Source organism: Mercenaria mercenaria, chromosome 11 (genome assembly GCF_021730395.1).
Source record: "Mercenaria mercenaria strain notata chromosome 11, MADL_Memer_1, whole genome shotgun sequence".
In the NCBI taxonomy this organism is placed as follows: Eukaryota; Metazoa; Mollusca; class Bivalvia; order Venerida; family Veneridae; genus Mercenaria; species Mercenaria mercenaria.
Window position 1 is genome coordinate 74,119,914 of NC_069371.1, and position 22,770 is coordinate 74,142,683.

Consider the following 22,770-nt stretch of genomic DNA (forward strand, 5'->3'; position numbering starts at 1 on the left):
AATTTTCACTGTTTGCATTGTTCTCAGTGCTTCCAAGGGATTTACTTTCCAAATTATATTAATATACCTATCCACTTTACAGTTTGAACATAAAGAAATGGCTGATATACTGATTACTGATAAAATTTACAATATTTTAGAAAATGTTTAGTAATACTAATGACTGGCAAAACTAACTACCTAACATATCTGCCAGTCAGGCAAATGTTTTTTCAACTTTCGGGAATACTTTGTATTTTATTACATGCGTTTTATAGAGTTTGAAAAGGAACGTTTTCTTACATAAGCAAGCATGTAAGGACCTGATCATCTTCTCTCTCCAAAATATTTATATGTATGGACAATGGAAACCCTTTGTAATACAGTTGAATGGACTTTTAAAAGAAGACACTGCTGTGCCAATATAAATTTTAACTGCATATAGTTTTTAACACTTTATTTACAATTGTCAGAGTATATTGTACTAATGTCAATTATTATCATAACTATGGCTTTTACGGCGTAACGGAACAATTCTGTTCTAAAAAAACCGTACAAGCCATATCATTCCTTAACTCTGTCGTCATCTTATTTATATATGCTTTCCTTGGAAATATACGACATCGTAATATTCATATAAAACAAGTAAAAACACGCAATCATACAAACAACACACCAAATAGGAATAGGTACATATATCAATAAAATGAAATTCTAGCACAGTTTAATTCACTTTGATATTGTTCCAATAATTTGTCATTTAATATTTTTTCTTCAATGCTTCCCTGTCATTTAGTTTTGTTTTGTTTTTTGAAAAATACATTTCCTATTGAATTGGCGAAACCTAGATAGGAATTGTCGTGCTACGAACAACAATAGACATTTATGTCCCTAAAACGAAGTTCCAATGGAGTTCACGTTAATATCAACATTGAGTTGAGAATATGATATAATTCAAATAGTTCACTTTTCGCTACCGCTTGTTGGCATACGTTTTGAAATAGGAACCTTCTAGACTACTGGCGTTTTGCTGTATCAAATTCCACATAGTTGACATTATTGTCATGTAACAAACAATATACCCAAAAGAAATGGCCACGTGCCTCACTAAAAGGAAATTTCAAGGCAGCATATATATACGTCCACGTTTATATTAACTTTGAGTAGAGAATATTGTATCATTTTAATAATTCTATTTCTAAGTGTTCTTGTTTTATTTTCTTTCAATAAGCACTTTTCGAATTCAATTCTATTTGCATTTCTTTCTGCTAGTACAGTATTGAATTAATTCCACACAGTTGAAAATTATAATATGGTAGCACGAGTTTTCTGTGTCAGAACTTTGTCAGTGTATGTATCATCTGTCACAAGCCATTTAATTACTGATAACGCATGGTTCGAACATTTAAAACAAGTTTTAAAACCACACAGAAGAATAGCAAGATGCACAGACTACTTTAATTACTCAATAATTCACACTCGGCTAAAGTCAAATCGGCATATCACTGGAAGCGGTTAATCCATGATTGGCTGCATCCATACCGAGCAAAAATTGCACGTACATAATATAATGAATATACTTCATTTCGATATACCGCCACTTTATATATCTGTATTTCCTTAAGACACTTTCATACAATAGGCGGTAAATTTCTACTGTTTATTCAGAAGTTCGTCAAGACATTTCCATATGTTTAAGCACATTTTACATCTACGATAATGCTCAAAAATGGTTTTATTGTTTGAAATAGTCGTTATCCATGAATTTCGAGGTAAAGATGTGTATTTTTTAAGCAGAAATTTAGTCATTATGTCATGTAATTCTACTGCTCACTTAGCAGTTTCATCAAGGAATTTTCAAAGTAAATAGTTTGCATATGCTATGCCTCTGGTAACGTTTCTTGTGAATTTCATTGTTTGGAACAGACATAAAAGAAATACGGTAAGGGTAGGTCTATGCCATGCCTTTCTTTGCTAAACTTTTTGTCATTACCCCATGTATTTCTACTGCCCGTTCAGCAGTTTCATTAAGACATTCTTGTAAGAAAGATGCACATTTTATGCCAAGTGCAATGTTGCCAACTACAGGTATGTAATTTATCAGATGGAACAGCGACTGCTTCAGGTTTTCATTCAAAGTTTTATCATGAGTGTACATCTTGGCGTCAAGCGCTTCTTTATCATCTTCAGAAAGATCGCACACTTCACCTCCGACTTTTAAGGATGCTGTATCGACTCTGAACTGTTCGCCGTAAAATTTTATCTCTCCTGAAAGAACACTTGAATCCGAGGCCTTCTTTAACGAAATATTTTCCACACTAGCGATCATACCAGCAAAGGTAGATATTATTGGGATTCTTCGTTCAAGACGTTTCTTCTTCTCCTCAATTACTTCCCTTGAGAGGCATGCCAGAGAAAAAACTAAAGCTTCTTGTTTCATCTCATTAACATCTTGAAAAAGTTTTGTGGTTAGAAGTGCAAAATCATATGATTGTATGTCGTAGTTGTCGATAAGAAAAATATCCTTCACGTCAAAACTTTTCAAGTTCGACTCCATGTTTTTTCTCACTTTTCTCAACACAGCAGCTTCGTTATGTGTTTTCTCATGGGCTCGCTTGTCGTTTCTAATATCGTTTTCTATCTTAGAACGTACGAAATAAAACGGTTTTCCTTTTTCCTCGGCTTGTCGTGCCAGCCAGAGATCTTCATTCATAAATCTTGTATATGTGATGATTATAAACAAGTCGTACTTTTCGAAGTCAACGTCCTTAAGATATGTTTCTTGTTGAAATTTTAGAGTACCCACTCCTGGCAAATCGTATAAACGGAACTGACTATTACCAGGGTATATGTACTCTTGAACCCCAGTTGTACATTCTGTAACACCTACTCCCGCAGGTTTCAGATCATCATCGTCATCTGCATTTACGTCCCTTATAGCATTGATAAATGAAGACTTTCCGGCTCCAGATCTCCCTGTTACGGCTATTTTGGATGTGGACATCCTTCCATTCGTTTAAATTTGTCTGAAAGTGTTCTGCTAGTCCTTTTATTCCCCCTTCATCGTAGTAAGATTTCAATTGTTTGACCTTTTCAACGAATCCAGAGTACTTGTTACCATCAGTATTTGTCACGGTCTGTAAAAAATGTGAAACGCTATTCATTGCCAATAATTATATACATTTTATAGTTATATGAGTATATGGGCAATATTTACACTCATTAATGTATATATGACAAGTTAAAGCTGCATACCAATGCGACCAAATGACTGAAATATCAAAGTATTGTATCATGTAAAGTAAAATATTTATAAATATGAAGAACGGTTATGGTGGCAAAAACATATTTCTTGGCATAGTACATGTAGGTCCAGGCACTATAGGCATGCTCTCTTCATTTGCATGCATTCCTGTTTATCTAGATATTTCTTAATGGTTTGTTTTCTTTAAATTTTATTATGTTATGTAATGTAACGTAATGTAACGTAATGCAATGTAGTATAATGCAATGTAATGTAAGGTAATGTATCGTATCGTATCTTATCGTATCATATGATATCATATCATATCATATTTTATATACCTTTTGTCATGCATTTTTGACGTCATCGCTGAATCATAATTGAGCTAAATGAATTCGCTCGTAAGCATCAAAACGTGTTCTACACATATGTAAATATAACGTTTTATCATAACTATGTTTTCGAAATGCTGTTTTTAACCGTTTGGCCCTGAAATAATTCGTACCTAATGGAACAGAAGTAGAATTTCTTATGTCATAATCGAAGCGAAATGTTTCAGCCAGCCAAAATTTATCGTAGATTCATGTATTGGCGATTTCGTTTATACAGAAATTCGGGTCGTTTTGCACTGTTTTACAGTAGTGCTTTTATATGCTTAAATTAAGAGAATAAATGTTATAAAAACAAAAAGAAACTAGAAAATGCTTTTGTAAAAAAGCGCATGTCTCCCCAAATGCAAAGTCCTACAGGCAAGATGTCAATAGGGGTCAGGAGCGAAAGTCAAAGAGACACTGATGGTTGGCTGCAATAGGGATCATCTACTTGGCATGTCCAGTCATCCCGCTAAATTTCAACACTCTTGGCCTAGTGGTTCTCAAGTCACTGTTCAGGCTCCTGTGACCTTGACCTTTGATCAAGTGACCTCAAAATAAATAGGGGTCATCTACTCTGCATGTCCAATCATCCTATTAAGTTTCAACATTGTAGGTCAAGTGGTTCTCAAGTTATTTCCAAAAAATGATTTTACATGTTCAGGCCCCTGTGACCTTGACCTTTCACAGAGTGACCCCAAAATCGTTAGGGGTCATCTACTCTGCATGACCAATCATCCTATTAAGTTTCAACATTCTGGGTCAAGTGGTTCTCAAGTTACTGACCGGAAATGGTTTTCAATGTTCAGGCCACTGTGACCTTGACCTTTGATGGAGTGACCCCAAAATCAATAGGGGTCATCTACTCTGCATGACCAATCATCCTATGAAGTTTCAATAATCGGGGTCAAGTGGTTCTCTAGTTATTGATCGGCAATGGTTTTCAATGTTCAGGCCCCTGTGACCTTGACCTTTAACAGAGTGACCCTAAAATCGTTAGGGATCATCCACTCTGCATGATCAATCATCCTATGAAATTTCATCATTCTGGGTCAAGTGGTTCTCAAGTTACTGACCGGAAATGGTTTTCAATGTTCAGGCCCCTGTGACCTTGACCTTTCACAGAGTGACCCCAAAATCGTTAGGGGTCATCTACTCTGCATGGCCAATCATCCTATTAAGTTTCAACATTCTGGGTCAAGTGGTTCTCAAGTTACTGACCGGAAATGGTTTTCAATGTTCAGGCCCCTGTGACCTTGACCTTTGATGGAGTGACCCCAAAATCAATAGGAGTCATCTACTCTTCATGACCAATCATCCTATGAAGTTTCAATAATCGGGGTCAAGTGGTTCTCTAGTTATTGATCGGAAATGGTTTTCAATGTTCAGGCCCCTGTGACCTTGACCTTTGAAGGAGTGACCCCAAAATCAATAGGGGTCATCTACTCTTCATGATCAATCATCCTATGAAGTTTCAATATATTCTGGGTCAAGTGGTTCTCTAGTTATTGATCGGAAATGGTTTTCAATGTTCAGGCCCCTGTGACCTTGACCTTTGACAGAGTGACCCCAAAATCAATAGGCGTCATCTACTCTTCATGACCAATCATCCTATGAAGTTTCAACATTCTGGATCAAGTGGTTCTCTGATTATTGATCGGAAATGGTTTTCAATGTTCAGGCCCCTGTGACCTTGACCTTTGACGTAGTGACCCCAAAAACAATAGGGGTCGTCTACTTCAGCAGCCCTACAACTCATTGAAGTTTGAAGGTTCTAAGTCAAATGGTTCTCCAGTTATTGCTCGGAAATGAAGTGTGACGTACGGACGGACGGACGGAAGGACGGACGGAAGGACAGGGCAAAAACAATATGTCTCCTGGGGGAGACATAATTAATACCGACTCTAGTTGTTAGTGATGCATGTATGTGGTCGCACGTACATTTCTTTTCCTTTCCAAATCCGTTCTATTATGGTGAGAAATGTCCTGTCTGCAGGTTTATAGTGTACTTGGTAAACAAATTTTACTGGCCATTTATAATGTTCCATGTAAAGTCTTCACAGCTCTGAGAACTACTGATGGAACGTTGATCACTGAATACTGTTCATAACATTGCTCGTAAAGTAGTGTTCCTAACACTTTGAATGCTGTTTTCTGAACATTGCTTTCTTGCTAGTGTTCATTGCACGCACTGTGAATGCTGCCGTCTTAACATTGCTCACCTATTAGTGTTCACAGCACTGTAAATGCTTCTTTCTGCACATTTCACACCTGCTAGTGTTCACAACACTGTGAATGCTGCCTTCTGAACCTATATCTCCTGCTTGTGTACACAGCACTGCGAATGCTTCAATCTGAACATTGCTGTCCTGCAAATTATCGCAGAATTGTTTTTACAACAGTGTTAATGCTGCCTTCTGAACATTGCTCTCCTACTAGTTGCCACAGCACTGTGAAAGCTGCCTTCTAACAATTGTTCACAACACTGTGAATGCTGCTATTTGAACAATGCTCACCTTCTTATCTTCACTGCACTGCAAAATCTGCCTTCTTAATATACTCACATGCAATTGTTCACAGAACTGTGAATGCTGCCTACTGAACATTGGTCAGTTGCTAGGTTTCACAGCAGTGTAAATGCTGCCTTCTGAAAATTGCTCATCTGCCTGTGTTTATAGGTCTGTGAATGCTGATTTTGAATATTGCTCGCCTTCTAATTTTCACAGCACTGTGAAAGCTGCCTTTTGAACATTGCTCACATTCTAGTGTTCACAGCAGTGTGAGTGCTGCCATTGAACATTGCTCAAATGCTGCTTTCCGCAACACTGTAATTGTTGCCATTTGAATATTGCTCTCCTGCTAGTGTCCACATTACTGTGAATACTGCCGTCTAGACATTGCTCATCTGCAAGTGTTCACAGCATTGTGAATGCTGCGTTCTGAACAGTGCCCACATTTTAGTGTTCACAGCACTGTGAATACTGTCTTCAGAATATTGCTCACATTCTAATGTTCACAGCACTGTATATGCTGCCTTCTGAGCATTGCTTGCTCTCCTTCTAGTGTTCACGTCACTGTGAATACTGCCTTATGGTCATTTTTTACCTGCAAGTGTTCAAAGTATTCTTAATACTGCCTTCAGAACATTGCTCATCTGTTTGTTTTCCAAGCACTGTGAATGCTGCCTTTCGGAAATTGTTCATCCGAAAGTTTTCACAACACTGTGAATGCTGCCTTCTGAAAATTGATCAGATGCTCGGTTTCACACGTCTGTGAATGCTGTCATTTGAACATTGTTCACATGCTACTTTTACAGCAGTGTGAATGCTGCATTAAGAGTATTGAAAACATGCTAGTGTTCACAGCAGTGTGAATGCTGTCTTTTGAATAATGCTCACCTGCTTGTGTTCACAGCTCTGTGAATGCTGCCTTTTGAACATTGCTCACATGCTAATTTTTACAGGATTGTTAATGCTGCTTTTTTAACAGTGCTTACATGGTAATATTCATAGCATATGAATGCTATATTTTGAACATTGCTCACATGCTAGTGTTCACAGCATTGTCAATGCTGCCTTTTGAACATTGCTCACATCCTGCTGTTCGCAACACTGTGAATACTGCATTTTGAATAATGCTCTCCTGCTAGTATTCACAGTACTGTGAATACTTCCTTCTGGACATTGCTCATTTTGCAAGTGTTTACAGCATTATAAATACTGCCTTCAGAACATTACTCATCTGCTTGTCTTCACAGCACTACAAATACTGCCTTCTGAACATTGATCAAATGCTTGTGTTCACAGGACTGTTAAGGCTGCGTTTTGAACATTGATTAAATGCAAGTGTTCATAGCACCAATTTTAAAATCAGTGGTTCTCATGAGGCTATGAACAAAGGTCAAAAGGGAACTATTTACAGTGATGTAATTAATTACTGCTCGCTGACATGTTGCTCACCAATGTTTGATTTTACAACGAATCAACGCAACATGCATCGTATATCGCCAAACTAAATTGTTGTTTACTAAATTTGTTCTACATCAACAAATCAGATGTTGCAATTGATAGAGATCTAGAGATCTATATATTAAGTTGTACTGTGATAACTAAGTATATCACAGTTATTACACTTTATGTTTAAATCATTGTGCCGTCTTTGTAAATATTGTTTATAGATATAATGATCGGATTTTGTATAATATATAGAAAAAAAAGTTGAATAAAAGAACACGCAGCAGTGTTAGTTTTATTTTAAGCTCCCAAGGGTAAATAATATCGACCATCCGAAATAAATATATCATTCAAGTTACGATGTAACGGAGGCAGTAAACACTTTTCAGCTGGTAGTGTCTAATTGGCCAGCATCAAATTTACAAATAAGAGGCAGTTTACGGATTGAAGAGGATATTTGAAGTTTAAAATAATAATAATTGCTAGAATTGAAGTTTCAGCGGCTAGAATTGAGTTTCACTTATTTAAAGAAGATCAGTTGTATAGCCTTGATCTTGACAGTATGATGTAATGACTTGCAGGTGTGTATAAATGCTTCCTCTGAGCTAGTTAAAAGTGGGGTTGTCATTTTAGCAGGGGCCTCAGGAAAACTGGAATAGTGAAAAAACGGTACGGATGGCACATATATTTGAGCTTATTTTCAGATTTAACAGTGTTGCCGGAGTATGGAACAGTGTAGCATTTGGGGCTATCATTTGCAGGGTATTTTTCTACAGCGATTTGAAAATTGGCAAATTTAGCTTTTTCCGTCAATAGTTTCCGCGACCGGGAAAGCACAAAATTCAGGTCTTGTAAACAGAAAACTAGATATTAGAGATGTATTGCAGATGGTTTGTAACGATAGACATACAGTGATGTAACTGTTGTAATATCTTTATTTCAGGTGTGTGGTTAAAGACTTTTGTGTGAGTTTTTGAAAGTTGGATAGGCGACTCTAGGCCGAGAAGCTCCGAAATCTGTTTACTGCCTCCTAAAGAGCAAATCTTGAAAATTTGTAAGTTGTTGCATTTATTTGATGTCTTAGAGGTTTTTCAGTATTATTTGTGAAAGAGTATGAGTTTTAAAATTAATTTTGAAGCTAAATGAGAGTTTTAAGAGCAGTAACTAAGGAGAGATAACTTTGATTCAGACATGAAAGTCAGTTTTACAGTGTTTTCCGAGCCGATATAATGAAAGATTTGTCTGTTATAGCATCGTTTGGCTTAAACAGACGCTTATTGTGACATTAAAGTCGTTAAATAAGGTATTTAAGACCAATTCTCTGTAAGAACCAAAAAAAGTTGGAAACTCATAGTCACAGATTTCATTTAAACCGATTTTTTCTTGAAGAGGGTGCAAAATTAAGCATATCCTGTTTTTCATTTTTTCAATATATGTCCCGGTTACCATGGAAACGAGGATGCAAATCCCCAACTTGCTGAATTTTCAAAAAAGTAGGGGTGCATGCCTATTTTGTTAACTGGAAAGTACTAGAAAGTGTCCTTTATTTTCGTACTTGCAAATTTTAAAGACAAATGAACAAGGTTTCATACCAAACTAATATTTCCAAATATTTATTTGATTCTTATATGATCTAGACTTTTATCTGCAAGAAATAATATATTTATGGAGCAAAACATATGTTTATATTGTGCTCTACATCTTGAAAAGTGCACAGGTCTCAGCAGAAAAGTATATTTGTTTGTATAAAGGGAAGATGATATTTCAAAAAGAAACATAAATCGTAGTGGGTCATTCAGACACATTCTTGTAGATTTGGGCCAAAGTTTATGATTTGGGGCATTTTTCATATTTTTATTACCTCCTCTTGATGCTCTTCATTTAGGAAATCACAAAGAGCTTATCTAAGTTTACTTCCTGGATCATGCTGAATTCAGCTTTCTACTCGGATTTTGCAAATTTTTAGTATATAGATACAATGACAGTCAGAGATTTTATGCTAAATGGGCATACATGCTTGGATGTGTCCCTTCATACCAAGTCCACGTTTAAAATTTGCTGAATAGCAACATTGTTTGGGAAAAATACTCTGGTAGAAAAGAGTCTAAACTGTGGATAGACATCAGAGCGATATCTGTTTGTTTATTTCCATAAGTGAAGTTTGTATCAACTGACTGAAGGATCAGTGTTAAAGGATAACACTACAATGAAAACAGGTGAGTCTCATAATATTTTATGTTTTAATATGACATGTAAAAATTTCAAGCTATGCAAGATATGTGCTCACTTCCTTCAACAGATTCAAAGACCATACAGAGGCTATTTTCTTAAATATTGGACAGACATTTCTTATTATTTTACCAAGATAAAACTTACAGGCATTTTTTCCATCATTTTGGGAATACCATGCACCAACACCAGTGGAATTGGGAAAATGATCTCAGAAATTGTCTAATGTGGAAATTTCCAAATTACCAAAATCTATGTAAAGATATTTTTTGTGTAAAATATTAATGGATTACATTTCAGTAATTGAGCAACACTATAAATGTTGTTGTAATAACCTAAATATAGATATATACAAATTTTCAAAACCATTTTAAGGACAAGACCTTTATTTAGGAGAAGACCTTTATAAGCTTAGCTTTCGGATCTTATCCTTTTTCAACATGTATAATATTGATATTGTAAATTGTAAAATGTAATATGCACATATGTTTGAAATAAAATATGTTTAAACCAAAACCATTTTAAAACATCAAACACCCATATAAGGTAACACATTTTGGAATTTCATATTCAGACTTGGGAAGAAACATACTGTTTTCTTTGGGATTACCTCCTTTTATTGGAGGTAGATTTATAATGGAAAAAGCCCTGATTTTAGTTGTAAATGACCATTAGCATGCTTTTTATGTTATTTGTAAAAAGCAGATAAAGACATATTTTCATTTCAAAACGTATATATTTTTGTAAATTTATTTGTTTTGTTTTTCAGCTGTGAATTGTTTCTTTTGAAAATGACTGCTTGATGATAAAGTTTCAAACAACTATGAAGTGAGTGGATGTTCTAGAGAGATAATCATAATTTAGTCATTTGCAACCGTGTATGTGTTTGCCAATGTACCTGTAGAAATATAGACTTACTGAAGTAAAATCTCACTGAATGCTGAAAAATGAAAACATTTAATTGCATCCATTGCTACACATAAGTCAGCATGTTTTAATCTGCACATGATTGTTTTACTGTTTTACAAGTACATATTGAATGTAAATGGTTTGTGTCAAAGTTAATATGGTTTTATATATATATATTTACACATCAGAAACCTACATGTATTTAAATAAAGAATAAAGTCCCCCACATGTCCATATTCATACAAGTATGAAATTTTGACCTCTCAATCTATGATACAAGAATAGCTAGTAGGACTTCATATAACTTAAATTGACATACATTTGTATTGAGACTATAAATATTGATAAGTTTTTGAAATTTTAAAATATACCCTTTTTCAGAAAAGGACCCTCTGCACATGTATGAGAAACATATTTTACTTTTAAAGTGGTCCAAATAATGTTAAAAAAGGATGAAATCCTGTATCTGTCAAAATGTAACAACAGTAACAACCATTTTAGTTTGATTTTTGTTTATTCCAGACTAATTCTTCAAAGAATGAATGATCATCATCATCCTTATATTGGAATAAAAGGAAGGAAGGTATCTACATTTTATTTATAGTTTGTCTTAGTGTCTGATCAGGTCTGATTTCAGATCTTTATAAATGCTTGATTGAATGTTATTTTTTGACAGAATATTTATGAACTTTGTTTAGAATTTCATGTATCTTAAATTTAATCAAAGTGTAGCAAAGTCAAAAGTATTTAATGTATTTCATACAATTGTTCCTTTTAAAATCATTTCAAGGAGGGGGAGGTCTGTGTGATAAATTATTTTCATTAAAAGAATAAAGGAAAGATGTATATATTACATTTACTTATACAAAAGTTATTAAATGATTGAAATAGTGTATGTAATTTTTATTCATTTACAAATTTGTGAAAGGAAACCCTCCAGCTGGCTTGTAGAAGATCAGTAGTTCTACCCAGTAACATGATGTCACAAATATTTTAACTGGAGAGCCCATCCCCATCCCACCACCACCCATAGTCAAATGAAAGACATTCAGATTGTTATTCTCTCACATCTCTATTTTTCAGTGACAGCTACAGTCACGGTAAAAGTAAATGCAGTCAGAAGACCCCACCTGAAGAGCCAGCCTTCTCAAGATTTTGTATCAAATAAAAATAACAAGGACTGCTAAAAAGACTTTTTATAACTTGCAAATGTGCAGTCTGTGACATAACTGTCTGATCCAGGTAGTTTAGTGTTGACAAGATGACATTTCATCTCTATAGTAGAGGACACAAGTTTGAAATGCAGTATGTCATTGTGAAGGCAAAATATTTATGAAAATAGTGTGTGTGTTTTCCAAATAGAGAGGCTGAAAGTGGGGAATCATCAATTAGTGTTTTGGGAATAAGTTGTGGACATCTGAATAGTAAAGATCTGTACCTTTTTTGGATTGCCAGAGACCAAAATAATGATTGGTGCCTTTGACATAAATAAAAGATCTCACACTGGACAATCTTAAGATGGAATTATGTTGTTTGCATTAATGTTTCTTTTTCAGATTTATGGAAAAAATTAGAATGTCATTTCTTAAAAATGTTGATAGTTGTTTAACCAAAGGCCCTTTAATTGAAAAATATCTTGATTCTTGACTTTATATTAAAATTAAAAAAATCTGATACTGTTTGATTACTTTTGCATGTATAACATTAAATTTGTTATATTTAAATTTGATAAAATTTAATATATTTTGAAAAAGATGCACTTGAACATATCTAAATGGAATAAACACATGACAGTCTTTGAATATCTGTAAAAAAAAGCACATGTTTTGCAGTTCTCATCAGATTTGGTTACCAATTTACAGCATAATTATACATGAAGGCTTATTACTCAAACATATGCAGATCTAATTGTATATTTTCTACTATAGATAATTTTTAAAAAAAATACTGAGAAAATATAGCAAAACAATGGTTGAATTAGTATACTTGATTTTGTGAGACTGTTGAAATATTGCAATTCTTTTTCCCTCTTAAGCCTGTATCATAAAATCATATTTTCTGATGAAATTTTTTTTTAAGAATGTTGCAATGCAGATTTTAATGAAAATTCATACATTTGTTAAGTTACCTATATTGAGTTAGGTAATAACTTAAGCCCTTATATACTAATTGGTCAATGATTAAAAAGAATGTATCTGAGTTTCTAGCTGACTTTCTGACTAATTTAAGACCTCATTCATTTAACAACATCTGTTAATCTTCAGAAATCCAGTAAAATTGTCATCTGTAAAACAGGTTTCATTCTAAGATATACAAGGCATATAACATCCTATTTTACCAGCATGTATTTACTTTAATAAATAAAGTAGATTTAGTTGTGTATTTTGATAAATTTTGGAAAAAGCATTAGGAGATATGTCTGCAACTGCAGTTTGTATTAACTGAGTATTTACTGGCACTGGAATGTGCATGATCAGGGTTCTTCTGAATAAACTTTAGTAAAGTCTTAAATCTACATTATTTATAGCTATCCGTAAAAAGTCTAGCCATTGTCTTGATAGTTTGAAAGAATTAAATACATTTAAGCCACGCCATGAGAAAACCAACATAGTGGTTTTGCGACCAGCATAGATCCAGAGCTGCCCGCGCAGTCTGGTCAGGATCCATCCTGTTCGCTTTCAAAGCATATTGCAATTAGAGAAACTGTTAGTGAACAGCATGGATCCTGACCAGACTGCGCTGATGCACAGGCTGGTATGGATCCATGCTGGTCGCAAACGCACTATGTTGGTTATCTCATGGCGCGGCTCATTTAAAGTTGTATCTAGCAAAATATTGACTAAACTGTTCTGTAGATAATTTGATTTAATTTTATTGTTAAAGGAAGAATGTGCATCATGATTGTTATTACATGAACATACTGTATTATTTTTAAATATCATGATATTTTTCAGTCTTGGATTACACTGTTATTTGTTCATAATTTAGAATTGTATTTAAAATGTATATATTAAATCAAATGGCGAAGTAGACATGATTTTGCTTTTACTACTATTTGTTTCCATGGCAACAAAATGATTTCCAAAGGTGAAAGGACACTGTCTTTACACAAACACACATAGATATTTTTATGCCGAATCTTCTTAAATTCCTCGATTTCTCCCTAAATTATGTGGAGAAGTGAAGCCTAAAATTTTGACCTTGGATGATCCCTGTTTTTTAATGCAAAATGAATGTTGTAACCATGGCAACTTGGAAAAAAAACTGGACAGTCATGATTAGTAACCATACAATACCTTGAAGGCCAGTATCAGTTGGTTATGAGTATTTCCAACTGCTTTGAAACTCAAAATTAGTTTACCCAAAAGAAAGAAAAGTGCATACAAGGTTGTTGAGAACTGACCTTGTGACAATGCCTTAAGTTTCATAGATCATATTATGGTTGTATCCTTCTTAATTCTGCCCAGAATGTGCTTCAGGTACGTTAGATGCATTGACAGTTTGCAGATGAATTTTTCTTGTTTCATAGAATACAAAATTGATACAGAAAGTGCTTTAAAAAGGTCTGAATTATAATTTTCTTGTACGTTGCCATGGTAACGGAACATTCTCCTTAATTTCTAGACAAAGTGTTGGACAGTATAACTTTGTAAAATGATTTTACATGAAATACTTATGTTTTGCTACAATTCTGTATCTGGCAATGTAATATTATTACAGGTTATTCTGTAATTTAGGCATAAATGAGTTTGCTGAAAACTCATTTTTTGTCAATTTTCAAATTTCTGTAAAAAGCTCAAATATGAATGACCCACTAAAATTCCTCCTTAAATTGAAACGGGTATCATAGCTCTGCTGAATCCATACAAGTATTATATTCAGATGCGTGCACTTTTTTTTTCTATTAGAAGTTCAAAAATATACATGCAGACCAATTTTTAAAGATAATGTAAAATCTTAAAAGGGGGTATTTATAAAATTGTTGCTTCTAAAACTGTGAAAATGTTGAAAGACAATATTTGTTCTAAATAATTACATCACGTATGTATTTCAGGCAAATATGAAAATTAGTGCTCCATTTCAGACATAGAGACCACTATGTGTGAAGAAAATTGTAACATTTTAGTAAAATTTGACACTCAGAAATTGCCATTTTTCGCAAAAAGTATAATGTTCCCGTTTCCATGTTAACCAGAGCTGATTCATATCTTTTCACCCTTGATTCTTCATATATGGCTTGAATACTAAAAAGGATGCAAATATGAAGTAATTCTGAGACTATGAGTTTCCGACCCCTTCTTTAATTTTTTGGTTCTTACAGAGAATTGGTCTTAAATGCTAATTCATTGATTTCTATTAATTCAGTAAGCGTTTTAACAGCAAAAGTAGTCGCTCGGACTGGGGAGCAGATCTCAGGGGTACTTTCAGCAGTATGTCCTTTGAATCGGGTTCAGTTTGGAATTTTTGTACATATTGCTTATAACACTGACACTAGTCACAGCACAGAAAAAATAGAAAATAGATTTCGGTACGCGTTCCTGGTAGAATTTTTACATGCATGATCTATTCCAGTTGTCAAAATTTTCAACAACATATGCTGGATATGCATGGAATTGGGTTTCTTGTGGTCAGAATTGATTAAATTAGAAAATAAACAGCCAATGTCATACTATTGGGATCATTTTTGTCTCTCTTAAGGAGGCAGTAAACAATTGTCAGCTGTAAATGTCGAATTGGCCAGAGTAAAATTTACAAATAAGAGGCAATTCACAATTTACGGATTGAAGTGGATATTTGAAGTTTAAAATAATAATAATTGCTAGAATTGAAGTTTCAGCGGCTAGGATTGAGTTTCACTTATCTAAAGAAAATCAGTTGAGTAGCCTTGATCTTGATAGTATGACGTAATGACTTGCAGGTGCGTAAACATGCTTCCTCTGAGCTAGTTTAAAGTGGGGTTGTCATTTAAGCAGGGGCCTCAGGAAACCTGGAATAGTGAAAAAACGGATGGCACATATATTTGAGCTTATTTTCAGATTTTACAGTGTTACCGAAGTATGGAACAGTATAGCAGTTGGGGATATCATTTGCAGGGAATTTTCTACAGCGATTTGAAAATTAACAAATTTAGCTTTTTTCGTCATTAGTTTCCGCGACCGGGAGAGCACAAGATTCAGGTCTTGTACACAGAAAACTAGATATTAGAGATGTATTGTAAATGGTTTGTAACGATAGACATACAGTGATGTTAATGTTGCAATATCTTTATTTCAGGTGTGCGGTTACAGACTTTTGTGTGAGGTTTTGAAGGTTAGGTAGGCGACTCCAGGCCGAGAAGCTCAGAAAACTGTTTACTGCCTCCAAATGTCTTCGCGAGGCTCTCAGTCATTAAGCAGTGGATTTCTTTTGCTCCTTCTTCAGTATAATAAAGGTATATCGATAAGTTCTTTGCACATTTTATACCTTCAGCAATGTTTCCAACTATGTATGTAATTTATGACATGAAATAGAGACTGTCAATTTTTCAGGTGCGTATTATATTATATCAGATGAATATGGAGTTACGGAGTTAACAGTGACTATTTTATCTTCTGATAGATTACACACTTTCCCTCCAACCCCTAAAGAAACTGTATCAACTCTGAACTGTTTGCCGTAAAATCTTACCTCAGCTAATACAAAACTTGAATCTTCGGCCTCCGAAACATTACCAAATGCACCAGTAGCTATAACTTCGTTTGAAAGGCATGTCGGAGAAAAAGCTAAGACATCTTGTTTTATCTCATTAGAATCTTGCATCAGTTTAGACATTAGATGTCCAAACTCGTATAGCTGCGTTTCGTAGTTGTCTATAAGAAAAATGTCCTTTCTTATAAATTTTTTTAAGTTCGACTCTAAATCTTCTTTTATCGCATTCAACAGATCAGCTTCATTATGTGTCCTGGGATGTGCTCGCCTGTTGCTCCAAACGTCATTGTCTATCTTAGAACGAACAAAATAAAAGTGTTTTCCTTTCTCTTCTGCCTGTTGAGCCAGCCACAGATCTTCACTCGTAAACCGTGTTTCTGTAAGGATAATGAAAATGTCATATTTTTCAAACATAACGTTGTATAGATAGGTTGATCGTTGAAAATGCGGAGTTCCTACACCAGGCAAATCGTATATCCGGAAGTTGATATTATCTGGGTATAAGTACTCTTGCAACTTATTAGTGCATTCTAAAACATCTACTTCAGCTGCTCCGGGATCATCTGTAGATATGTCTCTTATAGCATTGATAAAAGAAGACTTTCCGGCTCCAGAGCTCCCTGTTACGGCTATATCTATGTGTTTCTGAAAATCTTTGAATTCGTTTAAATGTTTCTTACGTTGTCCTTCTAGTCCTTCCTCAGAAAACTTGTTGCCATCGAAACATGCCATTATCTGTAAGTAGACAGAACGGACAGGCGGTGAACATAGGCATTAAGTTATTTTCCAAGCAAGTGCAAACCTAAAGCGTACATGTTGCTTGTCTTATGACATGTCAGCTGGTTGTTAATTATTTTGATCGACATATATATAGATCTAGACGGATGCCATCAAGTAAACCAGATAACGTAACATATCGGCATTCAGTCAACCAGTCAATCAGTTTGTACGTCACAAAACGTAACATCAGTTTATAAATGATACAATTTATAGTCAGACCGATACATTTTTAGATATTCATTTAAACAGGGTTTTTGCTATAATTATAGTCATATGTACAGATTATATGCTGGCAGTAAGGCATTTTCAGCCCTTAACTCTGTCCACACCGTTTGTAGTCAGTCGGTCATTTTCTTGCTTTTTAAATTGTTCGAACTATGCCAGATATTCACTCGCTAGTCATAAATTTTGTAGTCAGTCAGTCATTTTACCATTTATCCGGTTTATCAATCATTTCTCGTAAAATACGTATTAACCTTAATCAATACACAAACCATTCCGTCTGTCAGTCACAATGATTACTATGTTTTCAGTCTGTCAGTCACAATGTCATAAGAAAGTAAATGCACTTGTTTTTCGGTCAATAAGTCATGCTACTGAGCTTCAATCTGTCAGGCATATTTTCTCCATTTGAAGTTTATTGTGCTAGATATTTAGACGTAGGCAAAAATAATCTTTTCTCACACGAGCCGATTTATTTCCCTCCTATTATATAGAGGCTGTTAAAACTGCTTGTAATTATGCAACAAACGCACATTTTACATCACAATTATTGCGTCATAGCGTCAAACGTCATAGTGGCACACTGGAAAAGAAAACCACGCAAAAGCATGCAAATCTGAGAGATCTTGTTTGAATACAACACCGTTGTCTTTTTTATTTTTAGAACTGATAAGACAGTAATCAGGTGGGCAGACGCCGAGTGCCCATATTGTTTTCTAACCACCTAAACTTCCTTAAAACATAAATTATATCAATAACTTTTTGATAAATTGAAATGTTATAAAGCAATCAATATATTAATTACTTTAAAATCATTTCGAAAAAAGAAAAGAATTATAAATAAGCGAAAAAGTTATAGAAAATTAAATATTCCGTTCCCATTACATATAAAAACCACGTAAAAGCATTTGTTTTGCCCACCACCAGATAAACAGGTGTTAATGCGTGACGTGACGGCGATCTCTCCTATAATAAGCCACGATAGCGTGCTAGAATTGAAATATTACATCTCAAACAGCGATGTGCTCTTGAATAAAATTTGCGTACTTTTTTCATTCGGCTGCGCCCTAGTTACTAACTTAAGGAATAATTATTTCATTCAATGCCAAGTCACTATGTGGGATATATTATTTCTTAATATGTAAAGAACAACACCTGTCTATAAGACAACATACTCGACGACTTCAAGTCACTTGCCCTTCATCGATATGGGTTCGAGCCTCACTCGAGGAACTTAATTCTTCATGTAGGGAAGCCATCCAGCTGGCGTACGAAAGGTCGGTGGTTCTACCCAGGTGCCTGCTAGTGATGAAATAATGCACGGAGGAGCACCTGGTGTCTTCTTCCGCCATCAAAGACGGAAAGACGCGATATGACCTATAATTGTATTTCCAATTTAATCTAAGTTACAATGAATTTGATCCTTGCTCTTCAAAATAAACGTCTATAAGCAAGCTGCTTAAATTGAATATCAGAATTAGTCGCAATATTTAGTTTCTCTCTGAAGTTAACGTTCTGTTCTAAGTAACAAGAGACCAAAACGCACAGCACGGTCTTAGAAAAAGGCGTCAAGTGTACCAAATTAGATCACAATATCTCATTCCTAACTGATGACTTGTGTTTGCAACACTTGCCTACGTGATTTACAATGCTTTTTCAGATAAAGTAAACACCACGTCAATTCTAAGGCCATGTGTTTTGGTCGCCATTAAATCTGCCGTATTGAGTGAACGCACGCATTGAATGCACACTGTTAAACCTATGTTAAACCTAACACTAACCTTCAATCAGTATATAGTACACACAATACGTGCATACATCTAATATGGGAGATTTAATGTTGACGCATATGTTTTGAGTCCTTCGATAGATCAGATTTAACTTAACTTGATTCCATATTAAAATATTTGCGACTCGAAAACACACAGTATGGTTAACTAATCTATACTCGTGAACTCAATATTGTTTACCCATTCTTAACTGATTTGAAAAAAGGACACTTATTTTTTGTGGACAAAATCTATTTACATTGAATTGCAAATTGCACATTAGAAACTAAGGGATGTAACTGAACCCCATCTGTTAATGCAATATCTACTTAATTTTCACCAACCATTGCAAGTATTACTCTAGTCTGGCTACCGACTAGATAATCTTTTTTTTAGAAAAAAAAAATTCTTTTATATATTCTGACTTCATCAGTCTTGGCTCTGATTATCTATGTATGTTTTGAGAATAAAAGGGACATAATGATACAAATTTGTATAGCCTCAGGAGTTATCTCCTGTGAACAAAACATAGGGTCTGAACACAGACTAGTATTGCTCTGGAAGGCGGAACAGTTAGACAAGTGCACGAAAAGACAGACGAACATACCTAGAGGTCAGAGTGAAACTGTTTTAAGTACATTCAGATTAAAAAATAAAGCACTTTTGCTCTCATCCCTATATATGGACAATGGTGAAATCACATCCCCATGACTTTACGTACAGGTAAAACGCCGTATTATTATCGCGGTCTCATTATTCAAAATACATTGTTACTTTCCTCAGTCCACTTAATAGCTATCCCCTGTGCAGTTATTTATTTGCTTCGTCTATCCCCAGTATACTTTCAGGTCATCAAAAAGTATAAATATCTCCGTAACAACAAAACATATCATATTGATATCTTACACAATACTGGACGATGTAATTATAATAAAATCGCTCGATTCAGTTTTTATTCTTATTGTCTATTTGTTGTTTTATGTTTGCAATCCTACATTATTACTGAACATTTATGAGCGATATCATGCAACTTTCAGCGAGAATTGCATGCGCGGATTCACCCTCCCCTCCCCCCCACTTCCCCTGGAAAATCCAAAGGAGAAAAAAAAGAAAAGAGAAGAAGGAAAGAAAATGCTTTTACGAAAAGGCAATATTAGGACCGCATTCAAAGTGCATGTGGCTGCTGCTACATACGACCGCGACGTAATTTATATTTATGTTAATATTTTTTTTAAAAAATAAAGAATTTTACCTTTAAGAAAACTTAATTTTATTTTTTTTTTCCCAAATGTAACAGGTGAGCTCATAAAAACGTGAAAATAAGGGGTATATTGTATATATAATTGCAGTGGATAATGTGTTCTGAAAGGCTCCTAAAATGCCTCAGAATGCAGGAAATTAAGTGCTGAATTAAAAAAATTTACAAGGGGCATGCCTCCGAACCCCCCTAGCTGGTCGACTACTTTTCTACTTCAGCCTGTTCAAGAAAAATTTCTTGGCAATGCTGTGATTCTACTTGTAAAGGGTTAACATCCACATAGAACACACGTCAAATTAGTTAGTGTATAGAGACACATGTTTGTCATAGTGAGGGGTCGTCGGACCCCCTCTGAGAAAATTGGCTGCATCCGCGCATGAATTGTGCCATTATACAAGAGTGGAGAAACATTTCCATTAGAGTGGAATATTGCATATGATCTAGCTATTCGAAACTCTTCGATTTTGATAAATATATCACCATTAAATACCAAAAATGGTAAAAACTTACCGTGTGTCAAAATAAAACGTTTATTGATTGATCACTTTCTGGGCTATATCCGGTGTCCGTTTCCCCACAGTGATGTACGACACTTGTCTAAATAATTCGTTTGGACATGGGAGTGTTGAGGAAATAGTTAAATCAATTGGCAATAAAGAAACAAGTCAAAAGCTTTTCCGCCGGCAGAAATGTATATTCATATCAGTCATAATGAATGTCTTTCTAATGATCTCAAACATAATTGGTTCATCTGCAGGTCATGGCAGTCTAAATATATTAAATTATATCCTAAAAAATCTAATATCTATAGTTTATGCAAACTAACCACACTTTCCTAACCAGAATCCTAACAGAAGTAATGTAAACACATTTCCATTTACTCATCTCTATCAAAGGTTATCAGCTCACTGAACAGTTGATTATTTGTTTACATGTTTGTATGTGGATATTGATACACAACCAGTTTTTCAGAATTTAATATTAAGAAAAAGCATAATTCCACCAATCTCCGATAATCATGGTAATCCTACTATCTCCATCAAATTATAAATTCTTTTATCTAAGTCAAATGTACCACACGAAAGGCGAAAATTATAGAAATAAAAATGTAAACAAAAGGATCGTGTGAATCAGGTCACGGTCATCCGAGATGATTGTAACTTACGTGTGTGTTACGAAGATGGTCGAAACGTGTCACGTGACCCAAGTTTTTTTCTTATTTTAAAATATATATAAAATAAATAGAAATAAATATATGTGTGAAGTATGCATAAAATTTGAAAGAGGAGTATACTTTATTTAAATGCTATATATAATAATATATAATAATAAAGAAAAAAAATATATATATATATTATCATTTGTATCACACATCTACGAACAAAAAATCTATACAGGAAAGAAAACCTGTCACGTGACTTGCTCAATGTCCCACACGCGAAAATTGTTTAGCATACCAATAAACCCACCGCCTCCTGGCGGCGGGTAATAAATGAAGCAAAGGGAAATAAATGAGAAATCAAAAATGAGAATATCCCCGAATTACCAATGATCGATACCTAAACCTTTTTGAACGTATCAGACTATGATAAAAAATAAAGAATCACTTACATAGAAATCAATACAATTCTTTTTAAATATCAGTCAAAACATTTAAATTATGCAATACTACGCTCAATATCATCTACTTTAGCTCCTTTACATTAGTCAAAACTGCGTCATAAAAAGGCCAAATCTATTCACTTTAGGTAAAATGTCATGTAGAGTAAACTACAAAATGTAACTTTGTTCACAACGAAGGGTGAAGTTTATTTCAACAATTTTTCAATGTTTTACACTTCTGATGTAAACTGGTGTTAAAAATATCTCCTGTTATGATAACTCAACTGCGAAAATTAAATACGAATAGACAAACTAGAAAAACAACACGACAAAAATGAACTACGTTGATTCAACCAGTTCACGGACGGAAGTTGAAAATGCAATCTACCTTTTGTGCCATGTGGACACGGATTGAGCTGTACCCAACATTTAAACATCTAAGTACTCCACAGTGTAATTCTAATGTTCAGTTGATGGTGCAAACCAGTTAGAGACCAAGGCCTTCACACTTTGTAGGTTTGGTCTAATTAGCTACCTGACATTTTATTTTCATTTCAAATTAACTAAAACAGCATCATACTAGCTGCACATACAGAACAATATTTTGAGTGAGAGGATTATTTTGATAGTTAGAAATTGTTCATAAGTGAAAGTAAACACAGAATAAGGTTTAAATAAACCGTTTCTATGACGAATAAAAACGTGCCACTTCGGGCGTTTTGTTATTACTAAATATATGGCGAAATGCCCAAACTTTGTGCTTTTT

At 34.5% G+C, this 22,770-nt stretch overlaps 3 protein-coding genes across 4 annotated transcripts in view; 1 reads left to right on the plus strand and 2 right to left on the minus strand.

The window, feature by feature from the left end:
* Positions 1–1,933: 1,933 nt before the first annotated feature.
* Positions 1,934–2,692, minus strand: LOC128546830 (interferon-inducible GTPase 5-like). Its single transcript, XM_053518208.1, has one exon. It carries the CDS (start codon positions 2,690–2,692, stop codon positions 1,934–1,936), a length of 759 nt encoding a protein of 252 aa, XP_053374183.1.
* LOC123532659 (T-cell-specific guanine nucleotide triphosphate-binding protein 2-like) lies at positions 2,147–21,530 on the minus strand. The gene is made up of 3 exons (XM_045314182.2): positions 20,913–21,530; positions 16,353–17,108; positions 2,147–3,116 (listed from the first exon to the last, which is right to left on the minus strand). The coding sequence occupies exons 2-3, from the start codon at positions 17,103–17,105 to the stop codon at positions 2,895–2,897; spliced, it is 975 nt and encodes a 324-aa protein (XP_045170117.2). The 5' UTR covers positions 17,106–17,108; positions 20,913–21,530; the 3' UTR covers positions 2,147–2,894.
* LOC123531120 (T-cell-specific guanine nucleotide triphosphate-binding protein 2-like) overlaps positions 7,681–22,770 on the plus strand; it is a 57,121-nt gene continuing 42,031 nt past the window's right edge. Inside the window, exons 1-6 of one of the 2 annotated variants that reach the window (XR_008366140.1) lie at positions 7,681–8,128; positions 8,491–8,601; positions 9,703–9,763; positions 10,546–10,604; positions 11,208–11,268; positions 11,769–13,717. The gene's annotated coding sequence lies outside the window, so the exon portion shown is untranslated. Of the gene's footprint in view, positions 8,129–8,490; positions 8,602–9,702; positions 9,764–10,545; positions 10,605–11,207; positions 11,269–11,768; positions 13,718–15,959; positions 16,117–22,770 lie in introns of those variants that run through there. The other variant, XM_053517758.1, reaches the window with a different exon arrangement.